The sequence below is a fragment of the Diplotaxodon limnothrissa genome, linkage group LG18 (genome assembly GCF_057381915.1).
Source record: "Diplotaxodon limnothrissa isolate DT_005_m linkage group LG18, D_limnothrissa_male_GT1.1, whole genome shotgun sequence".
Classification (NCBI taxonomy): Eukaryota; Metazoa; Chordata; class Actinopteri; order Cichliformes; family Cichlidae; genus Diplotaxodon; species Diplotaxodon limnothrissa.
The window spans coordinates 1,794,722-1,818,924 of record NC_140613.1 but is presented as its reverse complement, the minus strand read 5'-3'; the positions used below and the strand labels follow the sequence as shown (position 1 = coordinate 1,818,924).

The following is a 24,203-nucleotide window of genomic DNA, read 5'->3' as shown; positions in this document are numbered from 1 at the left end:
CACCCAAATTTCTCGCCTGGTTTGTGGTTTTTAGATGTATAGATTGAAGTTCTCTGGTGACCTGTAATCGTTTTTCTTTGGCTCCAAAGACTATTACCTCAGTTTTGTTTTTGTCTAGCTGGAGAAAATTGTGGCACAGCCAGTCATTAATTTCCTCAATGCATTTACCAAGAGCCTGTACAGGGCCTCGGTCTCCTGGTGACATTGTGATATATATTTGTGTGTCATCTGCATAGCTGTGATAGTTTATTTTGTTGTTGTTTATAATCTGTGCCAGTGGGAGCATGTAGATGTTAAACAGAAGGGGTCCCAAGATGGAACCTTGGGGAACTCCACATGTGATACTTGTCTGCTCAGATGTGAAGTTACCTATTGATACAAAGTATTTCCTGTTTTCTAAGTATGTCTTGAACCAGTTTAGTACAGTTCCTGAAAGACCTGTCCAGTTCTCCAGTCGTTTGAGTAATATGTTGTGGTCAACTGTATCAAATGCTGCACTGAGATCCAGTAAAACTAGGACTGACATTTTTCCACTGTCTGTGTTCAGACATATGTCATTGAACACTTTGGTCAGAGCGGTTTCAGTGCTGTGGTTCTGTCTAAAACCTGACTGGAAGGCATCGTAGCAATTATTCTGTTTTAAGAAGTAACTGAGCTGTTGAGAAACTGCTTTTTCAATGATCTTACTTAAAAACGGGAGATTTGAGATCGGCCTGTAGTTGTTCATTTGTGTCTTGTCAAGATTGTCCTTTTTCAGTATAGGTTTGATTACAGCAGTTTTTAGTGGTTCTGGAAACACACCTGATATTAAAGAAAAGTTGACGATCTGTAACAGGTCTGACTCTAAAGTCTTTGAGACCTTTTTGAAAAAACTGTACAGTAGATTCTACAATAATACATACAGAGAAAAACCCAACAATCAAATGACCCCCTATGAGCAGCACTTTGGCGACAGTGGGAAGAAAAAACTCCCTTTTAACAGGAAGAAACCTCCAGCAGAACCAGGCTCAGGGAGGGGCGGGGCCATCTGCTGTGATTGGTTGGGGTGACAGAAGGAAGACAGACAGATGACCACATTAAAAACGCAGACATAAGTGAACACATTAGCTTTTGACTCTCACTGAACTAACAGCCTATCCCTCTGCGTGTTTGTGTACTCTGCTCATATTGTCTTCCATTAAATCATTTTTTTTTAAACATTGCACTCAAAAACAAACAAATCCTTCTGAACAAAAAAAGTAACGTCACCCAATATATGGGCCACGAGTTTGAGACCCCTGTTTTACACACAGTATATATTTGGCACTTTATATTTGATTTTACTTTCAAATATAAAGTGCTTTGAGTTGTTGTTGTGATTTTGCACAATATAAACAGTACAATAATAGATGAGCTGCTCCACCTCCTGAACTACAACCACCTCTGTGGCACTCGGCGCTGTAAGCATGACTAACACGATGTTCATTTTTATTAATGTCTTTATTGATAGAAAGCTTTGCATCACTGCTGCATTCTTTGTTTCATTTATAATATATAAAGCCCATGAATCACATCATTGACTCCAAACTGTACAAAACACTTATGGAAACCATGATGAAGCATTTCATCCAGTGTATTGAGAAAACATCGAACACCAGAATAAAAACAAAACTCAGTCCCATAAATCAGCCTTTACAGCCTGCGGTCAAAGAATAAGGTTCTCCAACACGGCCTCCAGCTTACTTGACCTTCAAGTTTTGTCCTTTAATCTGAAAGAACCAGTCAGTGCTGGTCACTTCAGATTGAAGTCAATCCCTCCTGGTCGAAACCGCGCCGATTCTTCCCGTTTGCTGATGACCTCAAATGTTTCCTCAGCTGCTCCTCTCCTAAGAGGATGCTGTGTGAGAGTCGTGAGCTCTCATGTGATTTTTCCACACCGTCGCATACGTAAATCTTTCCCCGCAGCTATTGCAGGTGTAAGGCTTCTCACCTGTGTGGGTTCTCATGTGAACTATTAGCGGCGGCTTACTGCTGAAACCTTTCCCACACGTTTTGCAGGAATACGGTTTCTCACCTGTGTGGCTCCGCATGTGGACTTTCAGGTAGGAGCTGCTAGTGAAGCTTTTACCGCAGAGATCACAGGCATACGGCTTCTCACCTGTGTGCACAATCATGTGTTTTTTCAGATGAGAGGTGCTACTGAACTCTTTTCCACAGGTGTCGCAGGAGTAAGGCTTCTCACCTGTGTGGGTTCTCATGTGGACTATCAGAGGAGGACAGCTAGAGAAATTTTTTCCACACGTTTCACAAGAAAAGGCGCTTTCACCTGTGTGAGTCATCATGTGGTTCTTCAGTCCCGACGAGCGGCTAAATCGTTTCCCACACACTTTACAGGTGTAAGGTTTCTCACCTGTGTGGATTCTCACGTGGGCTATCAGGTGAGTACAGCTTCTGAAACCTTTTCCGCACGTTTTGCAGGAAAACGGTTTCTCGCCTGTGTGCGTTCTCATGTGGACTTTCAGGTAAGCGCGACTACTGAAGCGCCTGGTGCAGGTTTCACAGGCGTACGGCTTCTCACCTGTGTGCGTTCTGATGTGGTCGGCCAAAGTGGAGCTGTGAGTGAAACATTTCCCGCACGTCTCGCAGAAATAAAGCTTTTTACCTGTGTGAGTTCTCATGTGATTGTCCAGCTCTAAAGGGCAGATGAACCTTTCCTCACAGGTGCTGCAGGTGTAAGACTTCTTGTCTCTGTGGGTCCGCCTGTGCAGGAGCAAGCTGACGTTCTTAGTGAAGCTTTTCCCGCACGTCTCACACGAGTACAACCTTTCACCTTTGTGAGTTCTCATGTGACTCTTCAGTCCCGAAGACTGCCTAAATCTCTTTCCACAGGTGTTGCAGGAGTAAGGTTTTTCACCTGTGTGGGTTCTGGTGTGGACGGTCAGCGAGTCACAGCTGCTGAACCCTTTACCACACGTTTGGCAGGAATACGGTTTCTCGCCCGTGTGGCTCCTTGTGTGGATTTTCAGAGACACTGCTTGCCAGAAACGTTTCCCGCAGGTGTTGCAGCAGTGAGGCTTCTCACCTGTGTGGGTTCTCATGTGGCCTATCAGTGACGAGCTGCTGCTGAAACATTTTCCACACAGCTTGCAGGAGTACGGTTTCTCCCCTGTGTGGTTTCTCAGGTGGATCTTCAGCTGACCGCTGCGATTGAAGCTTTTCCCGCAGGTTTCACAAACGTGAGGCTTCTCACCTGTGTGGATTCTCAGGTGGATTTTCAGATTAGAATTACAGCTGAAACTTTTGCGGCAAAATTCGCATGCAAAAGGCTTCTCGCCCGTGTGACTTCTCATGTGGACTGTCAGCCGATAGTTTCTTCTAAAACTCTGACCGCACAGCTCGCACGTGTACGGCTTTTCGCCCGTGTGGGTTCTTGCGTGAGCTTTCACGTCGAACTTGCGGCTGAAACGTTTTCCGCAGGTCTTACAAGCAAAGGGCTTCTCACCTGTGTGGGTGCGTATGTGAGTCACCAGGTGGAAGTTACTGCTAAAAGTCTTTCCGCACGTTTCGCAGGCGTGAGATTTTTTATTCGTGTGCTCGTCTTTCGTCTGCGACACTGTCTTAAACACTTTTGCGTAAACGCTGTGCTGCACGGACTTCGAGCTACTGTCAGTGTTACGTTGAGACTCCAGTATGAGCTGTTCTTCCTCCCGATTGATGGAAAGCTCCTCCTCTTCCTCTTTCATCTGTTCAGTCTCTGCTTCCTCCTGATTGGTGCAGAGTTCCTCGTCTTCCTCTTTGATCTGTGGCAGCTCTCGCGCTTCCTGATCCAGACTGCTGCTCCTCTCCTGGCTGCAGAGCTCTTCCTCCTCCTGTCGAATGTCTGAAGGACAAAGAGACAAACATGTTATAGATGTGATGACAGTAAAAAAAAAATTAAAACCCTTTAGACAATCATCATCATCGCCGTCCATCACAACCGTGGCCTCAGGTGGGACTACTTCACACTCTGCAAGCCATCACAGTGGCTGCTAGAGGTCATTACTCGACCCTGAGACCTCCAGAGAGGACTCCTTCACCCCCCGTCCCCACAACCCAAATTATGAGCAGAATCACTCCAACAGGCGACAAAGTCCAACAATCAGCAGCAAAAAGTCTGATTTGCTGCTGGAAATGGATTCCCTGGAAGGGATTCTGTTGTTTAAACAAAGGCAGCCCACGATTGGAGGACAGCATCAGCTGATCCAGCAGCAATACTGAGCTTCCAATTAAAAGTAACTATGGCAACATTTAGGCATGGCCGCAAAAGCTGACGCAGGACGTCCACATAATGACCACGACAGCAAGGCTCGCTGTCACACCGAGCTCTGATTGGCTCCTGCCTGTGCACCCTGCTGATGACACACACCTGTTTACCTGCACACGCTCCCTTTTTCTGAATTTAATGCGGAAAAAATTACTTTTATTTTACTGTAGAATTTCCACCAGTTTACCCACAATGCACTTCTGTAATCAAACAGCCAGGTACCAACTCCTGCTCGTGGATCTGTCACACAGATGTTCACAGCTGGAGAGAGAAACATGGCTCCTGTGGATCTGTCCTGGAGGGAAATGTCCCGTTCAGTGAGCTGAAGGTTTCACGAGGAGCCGAAACACGGTCGTCAAACCGCGTAAAAGCTGAATCGGCTTTTATGACCCAGCTGCCGCCAGGTGAACCGGAAACATTAAACAGGTGAGCTCAGATTTAACAGCCCACCTGTGGAGAATCCTTTATGACGCAGATCACCCGCTTTCTTTTCTCTCTTCGGCTGTGTCCCAATTCAGGGTCTGAACGCTTGAAGTACGCGCACTACGCGTACTACGTACGGTGCGTACTATAAGTACGAGAAGTGCGGAAATGAGAGGCTTGTGAAATGGGACGGCATACGCTTCGTCGCGCTGTTCAGGTTGCCTAGCAACCATGATACTAACCGCGAGACACGTTACAGCTTTGTTTGACAGAAATGAAGGAGAAACATGTTTTGTTGGTCATTCATTTTTGTCATGACATCACTTTAGTTGAGTATCTGAGGCTGAGACCACGGGACTGTAAAACATGATTGTTGGGCTTCATGTCTGTGCTGAACAGTCATTTAAGATTAGTTATCTTAGTATCTTAGTAATCTTTACTAAGATTAGTTAGTAAATAACAATTAGCTGATGTTGTTCATGAGACTAAAGTCATCTCACTGTGGTAATGTAAATATAATATGGCCAATATTATAGTATTGTCAGATTATTATGATATATATATCTGACTTTCAGCTTGTGTTTGTGGATATGTGACTGACTTTAATTATTACACATTCGCACATAAATAAGTGACGTCATATTCAGTACTTTTGACAGTTCACTCTTCGGCCGCTCCCTTCTGCCGTATTTTGCGGCAAAATTATCCACACCCACCGCCGCGCTATGAATTGTGGGATATACGAAGCGTGATATTTGGGGAAATCGACGGCGCATTTGGAGTATGCATTTGAAGTACACTTCGAATTGGGACAGCCGTCGTCGCGTGGCGGTGACGTAACCGCACTTGAAATGCGTACTTCAAGCGTGCAGACCCTGAATTGGGACACAGCCAGTGTCTCTCTGATCGTTTCCGGTTTTGCTCACCTGTCCGGTGCGGCTGCCTATCAAGTTTCCAGGTGATGTCCAGCAGTCTGCGCCTGCGCTCGCGGTCCATCTCCTGCTCGGTGCGTTGTTCAAACTCTCTGCCACCTCCTGCTTCTCCTCCTCCTCCGTCAGCAGTCACGGCCTCGGTGACAAACTCAGCCGGAAGTTGAAGGGAAGACATTTTTGATGCAGCCGAGAGAAAAACGTGAGATTAAACTTCAGTGAAGCTAAAGCTAATGCTAACTCCGCCGTCCATCCGGAAAGCCCGGTGTGCTCTGCGCATGTGCGAAAAGGGATTCTTCCAGTTCCTGCCTTTCACAATAAAAGTGTAAACAACGTAAACTCGGAGGTGCAGAGGGAACCCTTTCAGAATAAAACGTGACAGAGTCCAGAGTGAGAGATCATTTTTTACCTTTAGTGTGTTTCATATTTTGGCTCCACGCTCCTCACGCTCAGCAGTTTTAATGAGAGCAAAGTGATATGGTACTATAAAGTTATTAAGATTATTTAGGGCCTTGTATGTGAGGAGCAGGATTTTAAATTCTGGATTTAACAGGGATCCTGATAATAATGAATCGTCGTCCAGCCTGGAAGTAACAAATGCATGAACTAGTTTTTCAGCGTCACTCTGAGACAGGATGTTTCTAACTTTAGAGATGTTGATCAGATGAAAGAAGCAGTTACAGATCATGTCCTGGTCAGAAATGACTCGCTGATGATGTCATCCAGACTGGTGTCAGTGGGAAACACAGCAGCCTCCTAAACTTCTGCCCGAGACTGTGACACCTTAAAATGATTTCTTTCAAAGTTTCATGATAAACTTAGTTAAACGCTGCCATCGCCTCGGCGGCGTGAATGTTGGGGTAGTTTTGAGCTTTTAACGATTTCACTGAACTTAATGACGGTGCGGCTTAAATCACAGCTGATGTTTGGTGAAGCGTCTGTTTGCAGCTACATCATGTCCAGGTGAACCTTTGACCATTTTCGTCATTCCTACAAACAGCCGCAGTAGATCTGGGATTACTCGCAGTCTGACCACCACAAACAGCCTCACGAACGCAAGCTGAGCCCGACGGCAGTTTATACCAATGGCGATGGTATAAAGGAGGCGCTGATCCTCCTCAGGTGCGCACTCACCTGTGGGACCGATGTTCGTTTTCACTTCAGAACAAAATTAACATGAAATAAGAGCGACGGCAGCGTGAGCATCAAAGAAACACGAGCACGCCAAACAGGAATCGGACCACAGTCAAACTTTCAGGTAGACTTTATTGTCAACATAGGGACAGCAGACAGGCGTGACCTTTGACCCTGATCCTCCAGGAGTCTGTTCAGTAGATCAGCAACAGGACGAGAACGAGGGGGAATAAATTAAAACCCAAAACAACTCGTCAGGTAAAAAACAAGAACAACGGGAACTCCACGCTACGAGAAACGAAAAACAGAAGCTTCGAAAGGAATTCATAAAAAATCGATTAGAAAACGTTTCAGTTTTTGGTTTATTTCTTCCTCGCTGTGCTTCTGTGACACACACACACACACACACACACACACACTCTCTGTACATCAGATCAAACATCAGTATTTACACTCGTGTTAATAGATTCTATATCTTTAAATTCTCTCTTTGATGTCTGCAGCTCATCTCGTGGGCGAGGGAGTTATATACTTTAAACCCCACCCCCACCCAGGGCAGGACCAATCAGCAGCTGCTGTTCTTGAACTCTCCGTTCTCAGTGATTGACAGCTTGGTGGGGTTGCTTGGCGACAGGCCGTTGCGAAGGTTGGGCGTGCTGTAACGCTCCTTCACCTGCGTCAGCGCCGCCATCAGCCGTGAGTTCGCCGCATCCAGGGACCCGATCCTTTTCTCCTGATTAGATAAAGATGAGAAAGGGGGCGGGACAGGAAGTCAGACCGACAGGTAAACAACAACAACAAAGCAGTTTGGTGTTGATCGGAGAGTCGGGTCAAAACCACACAAGGAAAAATAGAAAGTAACATCACTTAAATCCAAGAAACTTTAATGAAACTTTTATTAAAATACTGATTAAACGAGGTGACGGATAAGAAACAACTAAAGAAAAAAGATTTTTAATAAAAACGACTTAACCCTGAGCTCCTGAAATCACCTGAATCCAAATCAGGCTTTAATGAAAACATTTCACAGCTTTCTGAACACTAATGGATTTATCAGTGAAACATGTTCAGTGACACAAAGTTTACTACAAAGATCTTTAATCGGACACGTTCAAATAAAACCTGTGCGACCGACGAAACGATGCAGATTTAAAAGGACGATTTGGCCTCTTAACGCAACATTAAATGATTTAAAGGTTGAAAAAAAGACCAGCTCACACAAAATCTAAAAACGGTTCAGCTTAATAAAAGCGGCGACGTGGTTTTGACCCGACGTGAAAACAAAAACAACCACAGGAAGTTTGAGGGCAGCAGCCGAAAATATAAACAGCAGCCCAAAAAAGCTCAAACCAGCGAAAAAACAAAAAGGTGAAAGTCCAACGCCGTCTCCTGAGCCTGCTGACGACTCACTTTATTTTGAAAGGGTGAACTAGAAGCTGTGGTGGTTTACAGGGAGGGGGGTGGGAAGTGGTGTGGGGAGGGGGAGGTGGGGTCTGCAGCCAAACTTAAACAAAACCAGCCGAGAGCGCAACACGCCGACACACCAACGTATTACAGAGCAGCTGGAACCAGCCGTCAGCTGAACTACAGGAGCCCCCGAGGCCCAAGAACGACTTTGAAGATGAAGCTGAGTGAAAATATTTAATTATTAATAAATGTTCTTATTTACTGTGACTGAAGGAAGGACGCTGTTCGTGAACAATAACGTTCTTTTGTCAAATTGAGTTTTTTTATCCCCACGTGAACCAGAGGGGGGCGCCCACCAGGGGGCGCCGACAGCTGCACTAATCCTGAGCTCTTGATAAACTCAATGCTGAAACTCTGCGCTCTGATTGGCTGGTTCAACAGGTGTCAGGTGTGTTGGCAGTGTTTTTTCCCCCCCTAAAAATAAATTCATAAAAACAAAAAACACACAGCGTGGCGTTGGTGGTAGTGGCGGTGGAGGAAGGGGCGGGGCTACAGTTACTTGCCTGATTGGTTTATTTCACATCCGTTACTGACCTGAAATCAGTGGAGAGACTGTGAGACGTTTCAAAAGATTTAAAGTTTCCGTCACAGCTGCAGCTCGAACACGACGCATCGCTGCTTCCCTCTGAAACCCATTACCTGTGCCACAGGTGTGTCTGTACCTGAGCGTCGATGATCTTCTGTTTGGCTTCGATCACTGCCTGCATCTCTGCGTGGTCCCGCCGTAGCTCCTCCTCCACCGCCATCAGTCTGCAAATGTACAGAACATCATCATCATCATCATCATCACCTTAAATATCAACATCTGGGTCGTGTCCAAATCCATGGGCTGCGTCCTCCTGAGGCCGCATTTGTAGGCCGATTACGTCACAGCGATGCGCCGAAGGCTGTCCAAATTCCTCCGAATGCGGCCGACACACGCGTCCTCCTTTTCCCCGAATTTGAAGGATGGGTCAGGTGTGTCCTTCGTGACCCACCATATCCCAGAATTCATAGCGCAGCCCAGCCAATTCCAGTTTCCAACAATGGCGGCCGCTATTAAGTTTTAATATTACTCTTATTAATCTTTCTGGGTCACAAAATAAACTTTTAACATATTGTCAGGCGAGACTGTAGCTGTGTAAACATCAAATATCTGCTCGGTTTATCAAGACATCGCATATTTGCAGAGGTGCTCCGACGTTTTCAGAGACGTCTGTTTCCCACCAGCTGGAGAGCTGACCGAGCGCTGGAGGGTCACTGGAGCCGCCGAGAATTAGGTTAGGCTTATTATTACTTAAACGTAATATATAAGTACCTGAGACAACCTAAACATGTTCTTGTTGGGCTTTTTTCAAGGTTTTATTTGTTTGTGAGTAAATCGGTTTGGCTGAGATTAAAGTTATTAGATTAGATCAAATAAAACTTTATTAATGCCCCGGGTGGTTTTCACACAGCTGAATAAACGTCAAACAGAAAACTGATTAAACAGACGTGTGAGACGGTCGAGAGTTTACTCCAGTGTCCTGTTACAGAGGGATGCAAAGGTTTGGGCAGCCTTGTTAATAGTCATTATTTTCCTGCATAAATCGTTGGTTGTTACAATAAAAAAATGTTGGTTAAATATATCATAGAGGAGACACACAGAAGTGAAATGAAGTTTATTGGATTTACAGAAAGTGTGCAAGAATTGTTTAAACAAAATCAGGCAGGTGCACAAATCTGTTGTCATGTCATTGATTCCAAAACCTTTAGAACTAATTACTGGAACTCAAATTGGCCTGGTAACCTCAGTGACCCCTGACCTACATGCACAGGTGAATCCAGTTTAAGGGGGTCAATCGTAAAGTTTCCCTCCTCTTTTAATTTCCTCTGAAGAGTAGCAACACGGGGGTCTCAGAACAACTGTCATCATGGTGGGAAGGACACAGAAAGCTGCCTCAGAGAGTTACGCCGTCTGTCTCCACAGTTAGGAACATATTGAGGCAATCAAAGACCACAGGCTCAGCTCAAGTTAAGGCTCGAGTGTCAGACCGAGAAACAGACAGGCGCAGTCGAAGATCGCAGCGGTCCCAGATCAGATGTCCACACTGGAACTCTTCCCCATGTTGCTGTCTGTGTTTATTGTGCTGTGGTGTGTTGATATCTGTGCATTCCTGTATTATCCTTTTGTGTTGCACATTTCAATGTTTTTTTTCCTCGCTACCTGGCCTGACCTGTCTCCCCAATGTGATGTTTGTATTGTATGTACGGTCGGCAAGGTCTGTCATCTCGGCTGTGGGCAAAAGACCTGCAACTGACAAATAAAGGCTATCTCATCTCATCTCATCTCATCTCATCTCATCTCATCTCATCTCATCTCATCTCATCTCATCTCATCTCATCTCATCTCATCTCATCTCATCTCATCTCATCTCATCTCATCTCATCTCATCTCATCTCATCTCATCTCATCTCATCTCATCTCATCTCATCTCATCTGGACAAGCCAGCTTCATTCTGGAATAAGCTGCTGTGGACAGATGAAACTAACATTGAGTTATTTGGCATAACACGGGGCGTTATGCACGGAGGAAACAGAACACAGCAGTCCCAGAAACACACCTGCTGCCTCCAGTAAAATGTGGTGGTAGCTCCATCACGCTGTGGGGGCAGTGCAGGGACACATGGTTTCCACTCAGTATCAGCAGATTCTGGAGACCAATGTCCAGGAATCAGTGACAGAGCTGAAGCTGCGCCCGGGCTGGATCTTCCAACGAGACAACGACCTGCTCAAAATCCACTAAAGCTTTCATGCAGAGGAACAAGGACAACGTCCTGGAACGTTCATCTCAGCCCAGACCTGAGTATTATTGAAACCTGTGTCCATGCTCAGAAGCCATCAAACCTGACTGAACGAGAGATGTTCTGTAAAGAGGAACAGTCCAAAATACCTTCAACCACAATCCAGACTCTCACTGACCCACAGGAAGCGTGTAGAGGCTGGAGTTTCTGCAAAAGGCGGATCTGCTAAATATTGATTTCATTTCTTTTTTGTGGAGCCCAAACTTATGCACCTGCCTGATTTTGTTAAAACAATTCTTGCACACTTTCTGTAAATCCAATAAACTTCATTTCACTTCTCAAATATCCCTGTGTGCATCTCCTCTATGATGTATTTAACTGACGATTTATACATAATGACTATGAACAAGGCTGCCCAAACGTTTGCATCTCACTGTATGTTTTAGACAGCAAGGAGCAGACGGCTGAGGTTATTAAACTCCACCGAGTCAGCGGCGACGCCGATCTGAAGGCTGGACCGTCCAATTCCACGGCCGTTTACTTCCGGCCAACCCGACCTTCTGAGGACCCGGCCCACGTAGGCCGCGAAGGCCGGGTCCTCAGGAGGATGCAGCCCATGAATTTGGACACGACCCTGGTTTGATTTACTTAAACTCCTCCTGAACACCTGAAGCCCATTTTCTGTGACATCAGCCCCGCCCCTTCCATCATGTGACCTGTGTGTGCGTACCTGCAGATGATGCTCTTCATCTGGGTGTCCTTCTCCTCCTGCTGCCTCCTCAGTCGCTCCTCGCTGTCCTCCAGCCGGTTTTTGTACTCGTGCAGCAGCTTCTGCATCTGCTGCTCCTGAGCGAGCAGCCGCCGCTCGTACTCCTCGAGGCGCCGCCCGGACACGCGCAGGCGCTCCTTCAGCCGAGAGATCTCCAGCTCGTACTGTGGAAACAGGAAGCAGTTTCACAGATATGAGCCTTCGTCGCTTCCTTATGGGCTTCGCCTGCAGCCCAGGTGTGCCTGTTACCTTCTCTGTGTTCCTGCCCTCCTCCCTGCTCCTCTCCCCTCCCTCCTCCTCGTACTGGCCGTTGTTTAGGACCCATGCCGCCGTCCTCTCCACGGGAGACATCGCCACCCCCTCCACTGGAGACGCCACCTGCACACAAAGCAGTGACATCATCAGAAACACACCTGAAACGCTAAAAGTCTGAGACTCGGCGGATTTCTGTCGTACCTGTGGCATCTGCTTGGTGGTGCTCTTTGGGGGCGGAGCCACGTTCTCCACAGAGCAGGTGGACGGTTGGCGGTTGATGATGCCAGCGGCAGGGGTGGGCGTTGGCTCGGTGTTGGCGCTGCTGCTGCTGCGCAGTGAGGCGCTGTGTGCAGCGGACCGTGGCGTCCTTGCCCCGCCCCCTTTGCTCTGCTGCTCCACCTTTATGATGTGGGCGGTGCCTGCTGTTGTGCTCTGACGAGGGATGGCGACCGCTGTGGCGGTGCCGGGTGGGAGGTCTTGCAGGGCATGGCGGCGTGGCGTAGAGCAGTCCTCGCTCTGCGTGCTCCGCCTGCTGCCCACCTCGTCCAGGCTGCTGTTGGACGGCGCGCGACCTTTGCCCCCCACCTGGCTGCCGAAGTCGTCAGAGTTGCTGTGGCTGTTGTGGGAGCTCTCGGTGCTCAGGTTCTCGGAGCTGGAGTCCTGCCGCAGCGAGTGGGCGGAGCGTGTTGTCGTGCTGTGGGCGGGGTTACTTAGGTGGTAGACGGGGTTCTGGAACGAGAGCGGCTGCAGGCTGCGCTGCTGACTGACGGAGGCGTGCAGCGGCCGCCTCACCTGCGGAGCGCTCTGTGGCTGTCCATCTCTGGGCGGGACTTTGGCCTGGTGTGGTGCCGGCTGAGGTGTGAGAGGGTTGGAGTGGGAGTAGGTAACCGGGGCAACGGCATGTCCGACGGAGGCCTGCGAGCCAACCCTGCTGAGACGGGGCGGGGCCTCGTGGTGTGGCGGGGGCCCCGCGTGGCCGTGGAGGCTCTGAGCGTCCTGCAGGTCAACCAGAGAGATGCTGCGACCGTTGGGCAGCAGCGTGTCGCGCTCCTCCTGGTCGGAGAAGCTGGTGTGGTTGGAGGGATGCTGCTGAGGCAACAGGGGGCGCTGACCCCGAACTGGTGTCTGCAGACTGCGAACCTCGCTGCGGCTGCAGGAAGTGAGACGTGAACAGCAGTTAGAGAAAATGAAACTTTTCTGACTGATCGTTCCTCAGGGATCGATTCTGGGGTCTCTGGTGACTCTCCTTTATACCTCCATCTTCTGCAAATCTCATCTCTTCTGACATATTTCAGAAATGTCTTATGAAGCTAAGCTCGTTTGAAACAGCTGTGCACCTATTTAAACATTCATGCATGTCAGGAACAGGAAGTGTTGCACAGAAGCGGGTTTGATGAATCTTTGTGGTGAAGACACCAGAAACCTGTTAAACACCTGATCTGTCTGCTGATTGGTTACCTGTCACTGGGGTCCTCAAAGATTCGTTGCAATCCCGACGACAGGCTGCCGCTGATGTTGTGGGCGGAGCTGTGGTCCTGGAAGCGTCGCAGCTGCTGCTGGACGGGCGTTGGAGCGGCCAGGCAGCGAGTGATATCTCCCAGAATCCTCGGCAGCGGGCCCAGCTTCGCTATGGTGGCCTGCAGGAAGGAATTTTCACCCTGTGGTCGCCGTGTGTGCGTTTGTGTGTTTGTTTGTGGATGGTTTGAATGGAAGCACCAAGATGCGGTGGTGGTGGTGGTGGTGGGGAAGCACATAACAGACAGGAAGTGAACAGAAAGAGGGGGGGGGGAGGAAAAAAACATGAGGGAAACTTAATGAGAACAAAAACAACTAGAACGACATGCTTCTACTGAACAGAACCAGAACCGACACAGCAAAGCCATGCTGAGACGGGTGAGGCAGGGGGGGAGTGGAGGGTGAGCTGGAGGGTGGGGGAGGAGCAGTTCAGGCCATGCTGTGATGTTCAGCCACGCAGCGTTAATGTGGTTAGATGAAGTCAAACATGTCACATCGAACACACCACTCAGCGATCAGCTGATAGACACATTCTGCACACAGTGATGTCATCCAGCGGGGTCAGGGTGTCCTGTGAGGACGCCGCCCGTGGCTGCTACCGGCCTGGTCGGGCTGTTTTCGGTCCAGCATCGTGCAGTTTGCAACATGTTGCTTTAATAACTGCTCAAAAAACTTAGAGGAACACTTCGACTCGCTCAGCATCAGGTCAACATCCCAAACATCCTGTAAGTGTTTTAATGTTTCTGAGCGTCACAGGGACGCCTGCTGAGTCTGCAGCACCTGAGCTGTGTGTGAGTCAGTGTTCACCACACACACACACACACACACACACACTGTCTTGGTGGTTCGTGTGTCTGTACCTTGTCGAGCTGAGAGACGACCTCCCACAGGAGGGCGTGCAGGACGGACAGCTCGCGGCCGAGGTCGATGTAGCCCTCGAACCCCGGCGTGTTGGTCAGCGTCTCCGGGTTGGAAATCTCCGACAGGAAACGCATCATCCCCGCCCATTCGTGCTCCAGGAAGTCGTTCATGAAGGCCATGTACTCCTCCTTGTTTCCAAACCTTTGGAGGAAACGCAAAGTGAGATTTCGTTTTTTCAGAACAACCCCGGCGGCGCGCGCTGACCTGCAGATACTCACTTGGTGAAGTTGGCGAGGTTCTGGATGACTTTGGCGATGAGCGTGAGCGTGCGGGACGTTCGGTCGTCGGGATACTCCTGCATGAGGTTGAAGAGCGAGGGCGACATGATGGCGGGGCAGAGGAAGCGCAGGAAGAGCGAGGCGCTGATGAGGCGCTTGCTGATGTCCTGCTGGTGACCGCGGGCGACGCACTGCTGCTTCCACGAGGCGAACACTTCCTTCAGCTCACGAGGAAACACGCTGCGGAGACGGGAAGGAGCCGACAGCACTCAGAGAAGGAAGGAAGGATCAGGTAGCTGCTGCTTCCCGCCACACGCTGAAGGCTTTTAATACGCCTCAGCGAGCAGGATAACGTCGTTTACGCCAACACACACGGATCCCAACTTCCTGTCTCTGAGACTCAAACCGATCCCAGCGACAGCTTCACGGTCAGACCGAACGGCCTTCGAGCATCTGAAGGAGGACGACTTTAATTTACCCCAGAAAACATAAAACGTCTCCATCAAAGCCGGAGCGCCGTCGTCTGGCTGCTCATTGGACAAACAGGAAACATCTCACCTTCAAACGCTTTTAATTCGCTCATTTTCAGTAGCAGAGCTCAAACATCAGACGCCGCCTCACAACTTCCTGTAACACTTTGCTGCCGTTTCATCCAATCACCATGTTAACCTGCTGTGACCCTGATTAAACTCACAGGTCAAAGGTCAGCTCAGAGGAACAAACAGGGTCTCTGAGCTGTAGTTGCCTCCCGGTGGCAGCAGGGGGCAGAGGTTAATGGTAGACGACCTTCACTGAGCTCTGCTGGTTTTATCTGATCCCTGATGCTGTCACGTTAGTAACACCGTTACTCCTGCTCTGCTTCTTTTGTCTTTTTAAATGTCCACACACACACGCGCACGCACGCGCACACGCACACACGCATACACACACGCGCATGCACACACACACGCACGCACACACACACACACACGCATACACACACACGCGCATGCACACACACACGCGCATACACACACACACGCACGCACGCACGCACACACACACACACACACACACACGCATACACACACGCGCGCACACACGCGCGCGCGCACACACACGCGCGCACGCATGCACGCACACACACGAGTTGTCAGAATGTACGATTTTACTCTCAGATAAATGTTTTGGTTGTTTGTGAATTTAAAGGTCATTAAAGGTAAATAAATAATGGTTATTTGCCTTTAATGAGACAAGATGCAGCAGAGATGAAGCAGAGCTGCAGTCGTCTGGTCTTCCTCTCAGATACTCTAAAGCGGCGGCTGGAAGGCAACAGCTCAAACTCACTGTGAACAACTAACAGCAGAATGAGCCTTTCTAAGCACGTTTCTATTGTAAGTGGCCAAAGTCCATCTGCGCCCTGAAATTTTGCTAGCAGTTTTTACCAGAAGTCCCGACCGATTCTTATTCTTCACCGTCAGGTTACCAAACCAGGCAGCGATACAAAAGGACGTCACAGATTCTATAAAACTTCTATAAAACAAAGACAACAGATGAGATGAGACATTAAAAGATCTCCTTTTCCTTAAAAAGAACCATCGTTGTTGAACTTTTTTAGTGGCATCAGCATGAGATTCAAAACAGTTTATGATCAAGTACCACAGAGAGATATTTATAACTCTCAACGATCCCAATATCAGCGGGTTTAATGATGGAGGGTGATGAGCTATAAGAGGACTTCCTAAAATCTATAATCATGTCTTTAGTTTTTGACACATTAAGTGACAGGAAGGACTCATTACACCAATCCACAACATCATCTACAACCTGTCCACGGCCTGACTCGCCCCCACTAGAAGACTGTCGATCACTGTGTCGTCAGCAAACTTCAGGATGTGTCTGTTTGTGAAACTGCTGCGACACTCACTCGTGTACAGAATGAACAGAAGGAGGCAGCACGCTGGGGTGATGCAGCAGAGCAGGAGAGCACATCAGGAAACACATGATTCACCATCACACAGACAGTCTGTCACCCAGCCGACCACACTAGTTTAAAATGATTTTAAAGCCTGTCAGCAAGTAAGAGGGTTGAATTGTATTAAATGCAGATGAAAAGTCAAATAATAATCTTGTGTGGGTGTGGGGGGCCTCAAGATGCTTATACAAGATGCAGGAGTGTGACAGCAGCATCCTCCACACCTCTCCCTGCTCTACAGGCGAACTGGACGGGGTCAAGATGGTGTTCAACATGCATTAAAATCTCCTTCTTAATTATCTTCTCAAATGTCTTCATCACTAAAGAAGTCAGAGCCACAGGCCTAACATCATTCAGTGCCTTAGCAGAACTGCCCTCAGCAGCAGGAACAATGACAGCATGTTTCCAAAGCTGAGGCACCGTCTGTAGCTCTGAAGAAAGTGAGAAGATATGGTGAAAATCCCACTCAGCTGATCTGCACAAGCTCTCAGTACCTGTCCACAGACGCTGTCAGGTCCAGGACTCTTACTCTTAGTGTGTCTGAAGAGATTAGCTATCCCCCCCTCCCTCATCAATACAACATGATGGGGGAGTGATGGTGCCGGTCTGCCTAGAACAGTCAAAGTTCTCAAAACGCAGGTAAAAACTGTTGAGACTGATGCCAGACGTTTGTCAGAGGTAAACCCCTCTAACGTGATATTACTTTTAGCTTTGGTCTGTAGCCCTGCCATTGTTTTCATACCAAGCCAAGCTCTTTAGGGGGTGTTTGAGAGAAGTTTGAAGACTCCTCTCAAACACCCTCAGCTGCTGGGACCCAGTCGTACCAGTAGGAGTTGATAATCTTGCAGAAGGCCAGCTCACAGCACATCTTCAGGTTGCTCTGATGTTCGGCCAGGTCTCCGGTGGAGCATCGACTCGGGTCCACCTCGCAGTTCTCGTCCGACTCGTACAGAGCTTTAATGAACTCGCCTGCAGACACAGACGGACGAGGCATGAAGACAAACTGACGACCGGGCGAATCAAACCACACAGGAAACAGTTTTTTAGGAGGCGGCTGAATTTACTGGACACGTCTTCCCTTCATACTCTTAACGTTTCACGAGTCACAGCACGTCTGAGCACATTATCTTATCTGAGCACCTGTGTTGAGGAGCCACCTGTCACACATGCTGTTTCAGAGTGAAACGCAGCCAGGTCCAAACCAGTATGAATTTAAATATGAACTGGAGCGACTGGTTTCACCTTTCTGGCTCTCTCATTAAGAGTGAGGCCTTCACTGTCAGCAGAGAAACTCTGTATTTACAGCTTCCATCCCTGTTAATCTTTAATGAGTCGCCCTCTGAACCTGATGACTGTTTAACGGGCGACACAGCGCGATGACACGACTCGGCGAGCTGAAAATTTGATGAGCTGAAAATACGACAATAAAAAGTCGCTGTGACAATCAAACGCCTTTAATCGATGAAACCTGCCGAGGAGGCAGGAACTTATTTCTATTTCCAGACATGAAGCTATAAATATTTTAACGAGGGTGACGCTGCTCGTGTCTTTGAAGCGTCTCTCAGTAACAGTTTGAAGAAGCTTTATTGGTTTGTAATGGCGGCGGTCTCAGCGGGCCTTCTGCTGTCACGGCCTCGACTATTTACAGCGTCTCTTCACAGCAGAGCAGAATCAGCCGGAGGAGGATGAGGATGATGCAGCAGAGCAAACACATAATTAAAAATAATTTAAAAACTGAGTCTGCTGACAAAATCTTCACCGACTTTCTTCTTCATGTGTTTTTTTCTTTTTCGTGGCGTCAGCTTTGCCGGCGAGGTGGCGTCTGCTTTGTGGAGCAGCTTTGCATGACTCACAGTTCATAATAATCCTCCTTTACCTGACACCAGGACTCTGTACAGCTCCTCAGTTTATCCTGTCTGAAACAAGCAGCTTTAGCTCCTCCTCCTTTAAACCAACTTTCAGAAACGGCGGGTGGGCGTGGCTTCTGAGATTACTATAAAAGGATACCTCATCTCTATGACATCGTACGAATCCAAGAGTACAAAAACTGTGTGAAACTGCACGGTTAGTCAGCGGCTCAGCGCTGCTCATAACTCTGATTCATTGATTAGATGCTAATTAATTATTTAACTGCCAATTATCAATACAGCTGATTATCATTTTTAAGACCTCTCTGAGACTAGATTTGGATATTTTGTTTTCTTAATTGTAAACCTCTGGATCCAATAACAGTTTAAAAATTCACAGGATAAACAAGGTGACTCCGCCCACCAGACGGCAGGTTACAGGTGTGTGCGAGGCTCACCCAGCGCGTCGTGCAGGTATTTCTGTCCCACCAGCTTCAGATACTCCTCGATGGCCTTGGTGGCCAGCGTGTTCTCCCTGAAGATCAGGACGTCGTGGTCGGCGCATCGATCCACCTCTGACATCACCAGGTCTGTCAGGAAGTCCTGAGGAAGAAGAGGCGGAGATGAAGAGGGCGCCATCATAGTTAATCGGCTCACTTACAACATTGGTGCATTTACAAACGCTGCACGCCTCCTCTGTGATCCATGACATGAGCTTCACTGACCAACTCTGGTTAATGTTAATGGAGTTATGGAGTAAACGTGCTTTATGGATCATTTTGGGCTTTTACTGAATCTGCACGGATTCACTGGAATCATCGAGGATGGGAATCCTCCGGCAGCGAGCATTTATGGAAACGCCGTCGTATTTGGGTCCGATTTTCTGCTGTTATGCTGATATTCAGGAACCCGTGTGAAGGCGGGTCCAGAGCGAGCGCTACCTGCAGTTTAAACCTCTGGGCCGACATGTTTAGCTAACAGGAAGTCAAACGTCAGCGTGGCTGATTCTGACCTTTGCCCTGCCCGTGCTCTGCAGGATGTGGACCAGCGCGCACGCCATCTCCTCCTTGTTCTTCACGCTGATGACGGGCTCGAGCACCGAGCACAGCATGGTGTAGTTGTTGGTGACGAACTCGGCGAACTCCTTGTACTGCTCCATGGGCAGGATGGAGATGGTCTGGAAGCGCGACTTGATGCGGATCGACGGCCCGCCGCCTTTGCCCTTGCTGGTGGTGGGCGTGCTCACCGGGTACCACTTCTCCACGAACTGCCGGCCCGTCACGCTCGCCACCGGGATGTTGACCAGGCCCACGTAGTTGTTCTTGTCCTTTTTCTTCTTCTTGTCCACGTCGCGGTAGATGTGCACGGTGATGCTGTGCACGCCGGGCAGGCTGGAGAAGTCAAAGTACTCGCCCCAGAACAGGCTGTCGTGGCGGGTCTTGCTGGTGGTCCGGGCGTACAGGACGTCGTCCAGACACAGCTCGCAGAAATATTTCTTCTTAGGCGGCAGGTCTTTGGCTTCGATGATCCAGAGTCGCAGCAGGTTCTCGGCGCGCCGGCAGTTGTCCTGCGAACGCAAAGACACCGTTTGTTAAACTGATTTTGTGACAGCACAAACTAACGGACTGCAACTGCAGTTCCTCTGATGGCCACTAGAGGCGTTACAGCAGAAGTAAATATTTCATGGGTGCAGCAGGACAGGAAGTCGGCGTTGAACTGAACAAACTCTAGTTAGAGCTCGTCTCACCTTGTTGGGCTGAATCGTCCTCCTCAGGTTCTCCATCCACTTGTCTCTCTCTGAGGCCGACGTGCAGCTGAAACACTTGCTGCCGCCCGAGTACGTCACCTGACAGGTGAGACAGAGAGGGAGGGTCATCGAAACAACCAGGGGTGCAAAGTGACACGACTACTTACAGGTACCTGCTAAAACATCCAAAGGTAACAAGACCGGGACACAAAACATATCTGCTCTTTTCTATATCCGTCTTTATTTATTCTACAGCGCTGAAAGGACCTGATCAAACTCATCGTTTATCAGTTTTGTGACGTGAAAGTGGAGCTACATCAGTCACAACGAGCAGCGTGGATCCACTTCACGAGCGTCAGTAAAAACGAACGCTGCCCTCCAACACAAACAACAATTAATTAGAAAATCTTTCTGCTGTTAATCATCAGCTTTAACTGAAGCTCAGCTCAGACGTTTCGCCGTGCTTCACCTCGAAGCAGAACTCCTGTCCCAGGATGCTGCTGTGCAAAGGCTTGATGAACACGTCCTCCTCCATGCTCAGGTCCAGAGCCTCCACCGCGCTGCCCGGGCTCAGCAAAGACTCATGGGAGCTCGACTCCTTCAGCTTGGGAAGCACGCGAGATCTGGAAGACAGGAAGGAGATGGAAAGGTAAACGGATGTTAGGGCGAGTTTAAACCACAGGGGGCGCCGCTGAGCCCGGTAAGCGGCGCCACCGGCTTCACCAAACTCCACCCGAGCCGAGAGCACCTACGAAAAACAACCACAGAGCCAGGAGAGGGGGGGGCCCCAGAGCATCCCTCCCACCTCGACCCTCCGGCAGACGCGCAGCAGCTCTGGTCACCGCCGCCGCCGCGCTTCACCCACACAGTCCAGCAGCCGGTAAACAAATCCTGAGACGGCCAATCGCATCCTGCCTGCGGGACCGTAACCGTGGCAGCGGCCCCCGCTGGGACAGCCGGCGCTTGGCAGCGAGTGTGACGCAGCGAGGAGCGTCTCAGAGGACGCAATAACGAGGAAGAGCTGCAGCGCTACGAGCAGCAGAAGAATATTGAATCATTCAATACAGCTCCAATAAATCAGAATAAACTCTGCAGCGAGGCTTCACGGTCACGTGACGGCGCCGACGGCGCTTTTGCAGTTCAGAGCTGATTTTTAAACAGAAACTGGTGAAGCTGCTTTTACCTTTAATGCTCCGACCGGCTGGACCCGCTCACATCAGCCACACCACAACTTCTGCTTTTTATTTGAGCCTCAAACAAAGTTTTCTGCAGATAAAATCTGAACCTGCGTCTCTGAGAAGCTCCTGTTTCAGGTGGTTTCACTTCCCCCGTGTTTATCCAGCGCTGGTTTCCAAATGTTTCCCCGAAGCTCATCGAAGGGTCGGCTGGTTCGTAGCCCCCTCCCACACATGTGCACGCACACACACACACACACACACGGTTATGACACCAGAGTTTCCTCTGATTGGATCATGAGATGGAGACCCGTCCGTGGAGCATCTGCAGACCACAGCGTGTTGTGTAAGCGTTCACTGCTCTGCATGAGATCAGGGGTCATTTCGAATTCACTGAGTGTGTTTGTGCACTTTCTCTGCTGATGCAGTGACGACGCAGCTCTTTCTGCAGAGTCACACTGAGAGCAACAAAAACAACAGCGTGAAGTGAATCATCACGGTTTCCTGTGCAGACGTCCAGGTTAAACTAATCAATGTGATGGAAACGTGTGTGTGTGTGTGTGTGTGTGTGTGTGTGTGTGTGTGTGTGTGTGTAATCCTCCCGCTGTGTCAGATGAGTTACATAAACCCGGATTACCGGCCTGAGATCAGCAGTGATGCTGTGACATCATGATGCTGAATTAAACGCTCTGACCGTTAGATTCCATCATTGTCGGCCTCGTGATTAAAAAACTGCTTTTATTAAAGCTGAGACTGAAGGTTAAACACCGAGCGATGCACGAGCTTCATCATCTGCCATCCTGATCAAGGCTGGTCACAAACCAACAGCGACGCTCAGCTGGAAGCATCGCTGTGCATTTGACTAATCCGAGACATTTGGCTCTCCGTCCACAAAGCACCAACCAGAAGAAGCTCTTCACTCATTTTAAAGCATCGTCACGCTTTCACTGAATTCAGGTGTACGACAAATAACCTCAGATCTATCTGTAGGTCAGCAGTTCGCCAAGTTTCACTCAAACCTGCAGTTCCTCTGACGTCCACTAGAGGCTCCAGCAGTGAGTCAGGTCTTATACACCGGCCTGTTAAAATCCAGCTTTACAGCAGGACTGCATCAAGATGCCGACACAGTGCAGAAACCAACGTGTGAGCACACGCATCGTTTGTATACAGTCTGTGGGGTTGACTTCCTGTCCCGTCAGCTGATTTCTGATCAGGTGTGCGTCAGGATGATTAAAGGAAAAAACTCCTTATCTGGAAATCCCTGCAGCTCGAAGCTTCAGACTGTGGATGCATTAATTAACCTTGAAGGCGGCTCCTAGCCTCGAGACTAATTTCCCCTGGTGGTCGCCTGTGGTATTACAATTTTAAAACTAAACCACTACTGAGCACGTGCAGAAGCTGGCACCCATCAACACAAACCCAGGAGTGGGAAACTCTTCACGCTCACGACCTGCTTTAGATCCAAAAACCTGCAGTTTCAGCGCGAGTTCAAACACGAGCAGAGGAATCGAGCGCTCCGGTTAGAAGACGTTTGCTAAGACCTGCCTGGTCATGTGACCTGCAGCCGCAACGCTCCATCGGTGAAACACAGTAAGCCATGTTTCACCAAATAAAAGAGACAGTCATAAAACACACAACCTGACTGCTTCTTTGAGTGTCAGCAGAGTGTAAACACACACACACACACACACACACACACACACACACACGCACACAGGAAGGGCTGGTCTCCTGCATTAGGACAGAAACCTGATCCACTCTGCTGCCAGAGGAAGACGAGGAGGAAGCACTTACAGGTCTAAGCACACGCACGCACACACAGCATCTCTGTCTATGGTAATTCCTGTGATGATGATGATGATGAAGGGCACAGCTGGGTGAATCAGAGGAAGTTTTCAGTTCGCTGAAGTCGAGAGCTCAGAACATCTTCTGGTGTGAGACCAGGAGACACAGAAATCCAGAGTTTTCTTAAAAGTTTTTCCCACAGTGCACCTCTCTGTGTACAGTATTGGCTCCTCGGGGCTCCCGTAGCAACATTATTGAAGCGCAGCAAACAGCAACGCGGCCGCGCTCGGCAGACCGGGTCACCTTCACGGTTCTGAGGCTGCTCGCAGATTTATTTTTGGCTGTCGACCCGTCGCGTGGGTTCTGCGGCACCACAGGACATTAACTCTGCTCCGTAACGAGCTCGACTTCAACCGCTGCGCTCAGATAACACCGGAGCTCGCGGTGCGGCTCCCTGCGGCTCAGCTCAACCTCAAACTTCATCTGAGACGTCTGTCAGCGCTTCTCCATCGCCCACAAACCCGGAGACTCCCGTCCAAAGACAGCAGGAGTCAGTCAACCAATCACAACGCACCGTTTTCATCTCACACGCGCGAGTGCAGTCCTACCTGAATCGGAGCGATTTGGAGAGCTGAGCTATCCGAGCTCTGCGGAGGAGAGAGGACGAACCATCCATCAGGAGTCAGAGCTCAGAGCTGACTGAGAGCGAGGCTGCGTGTGTGTGCGTGTGTGTGTGTGTGTGTCTGTGTCTGTGTGCGTGTGTGTGAGTGTGTGTGCGTGTGTGTGTGTGTCTGTGTCTGTGTGCGTGTGTGTGAGTGTGTGTGTGTCTGTGTGTGTGTGTGTGTCTGTGTGTGAGTGTGTGAGTGTGCAGCATTATCCTGATGTCCAGCTGGCTGTCACTCTGTCGGTTATAAAGCTGCACTCAGCATCAGCACCACGCACACAGAGGCTGGGACAGATGTTGTGCAGAGGTTCAGCAAACACTTCCTGGTGTCACACACTTCCTGTTGGCCGTTAAA

At 49.1% G+C, this 24,203-nt stretch overlaps 2 protein-coding genes across 5 annotated transcripts in view; both read right to left on the bottom strand.

The window, feature by feature from the left end:
- Window positions 1-1,787: 1,787 nt before the first annotated feature.
- Window positions 1,788-5,875, bottom strand: LOC146612762 (uncharacterized). The gene is made up of 2 exons (XM_085377392.1): window positions 5,632-5,875; window positions 1,788-3,859 (listed from the first exon to the last, which is right to left on the bottom strand). Exons 1-2 carry the CDS (start codon window positions 5,810-5,812, stop codon window positions 1,866-1,868), a joined length of 2,175 nt encoding a protein of 724 aa, XP_085233518.1. The 5' UTR covers window positions 5,813-5,875; the 3' UTR covers window positions 1,788-1,865.
- A 1,020-nt stretch (window positions 5,876-6,895) lies between these two features.
- rasal2 (RAS protein activator like 2) overlaps window positions 6,896-24,203 on the bottom strand; it is a 64,533-nt gene continuing 47,225 nt past the window's right edge. For 3 of the 4 annotated variants that reach the window (XM_085377368.1, XM_085377366.1, XM_085377369.1), the window contains exons 6-18: window positions 20,694-20,847; window positions 20,225-20,323; window positions 19,490-20,044; window positions 18,936-19,080; window positions 17,455-17,599; window positions 14,677-14,916; window positions 14,398-14,599; window positions 13,481-13,680; window positions 12,224-13,172; window positions 12,017-12,145; window positions 11,729-11,931; window positions 8,898-8,985; window positions 6,896-7,501 (exon numbers count right to left, since the gene is read on the bottom strand). In XM_085377368.1, the coding sequence (XP_085233494.1) occupies window positions 7,334-7,501; window positions 8,898-8,985; window positions 11,729-11,931; window positions 12,017-12,145; window positions 12,224-13,172; window positions 13,481-13,680; window positions 14,398-14,599; window positions 14,677-14,916; window positions 17,455-17,599; window positions 18,936-19,080; window positions 19,490-20,044; window positions 20,225-20,323; window positions 20,694-20,847 (3,277 nt within the window). In that variant the 3' untranslated portion in view covers window positions 6,896-7,333. The remainder of the gene's footprint in view (window positions 7,502-8,897; window positions 8,986-11,728; window positions 11,932-12,016; window positions 12,146-12,223; window positions 13,173-13,480; window positions 13,681-14,397; window positions 14,600-14,676; window positions 14,917-17,454; window positions 17,600-18,935; window positions 19,081-19,489; window positions 20,045-20,224; window positions 20,324-20,693; window positions 20,848-24,203) is intronic. The other variant, XM_085377367.1, reaches the window with a different exon arrangement.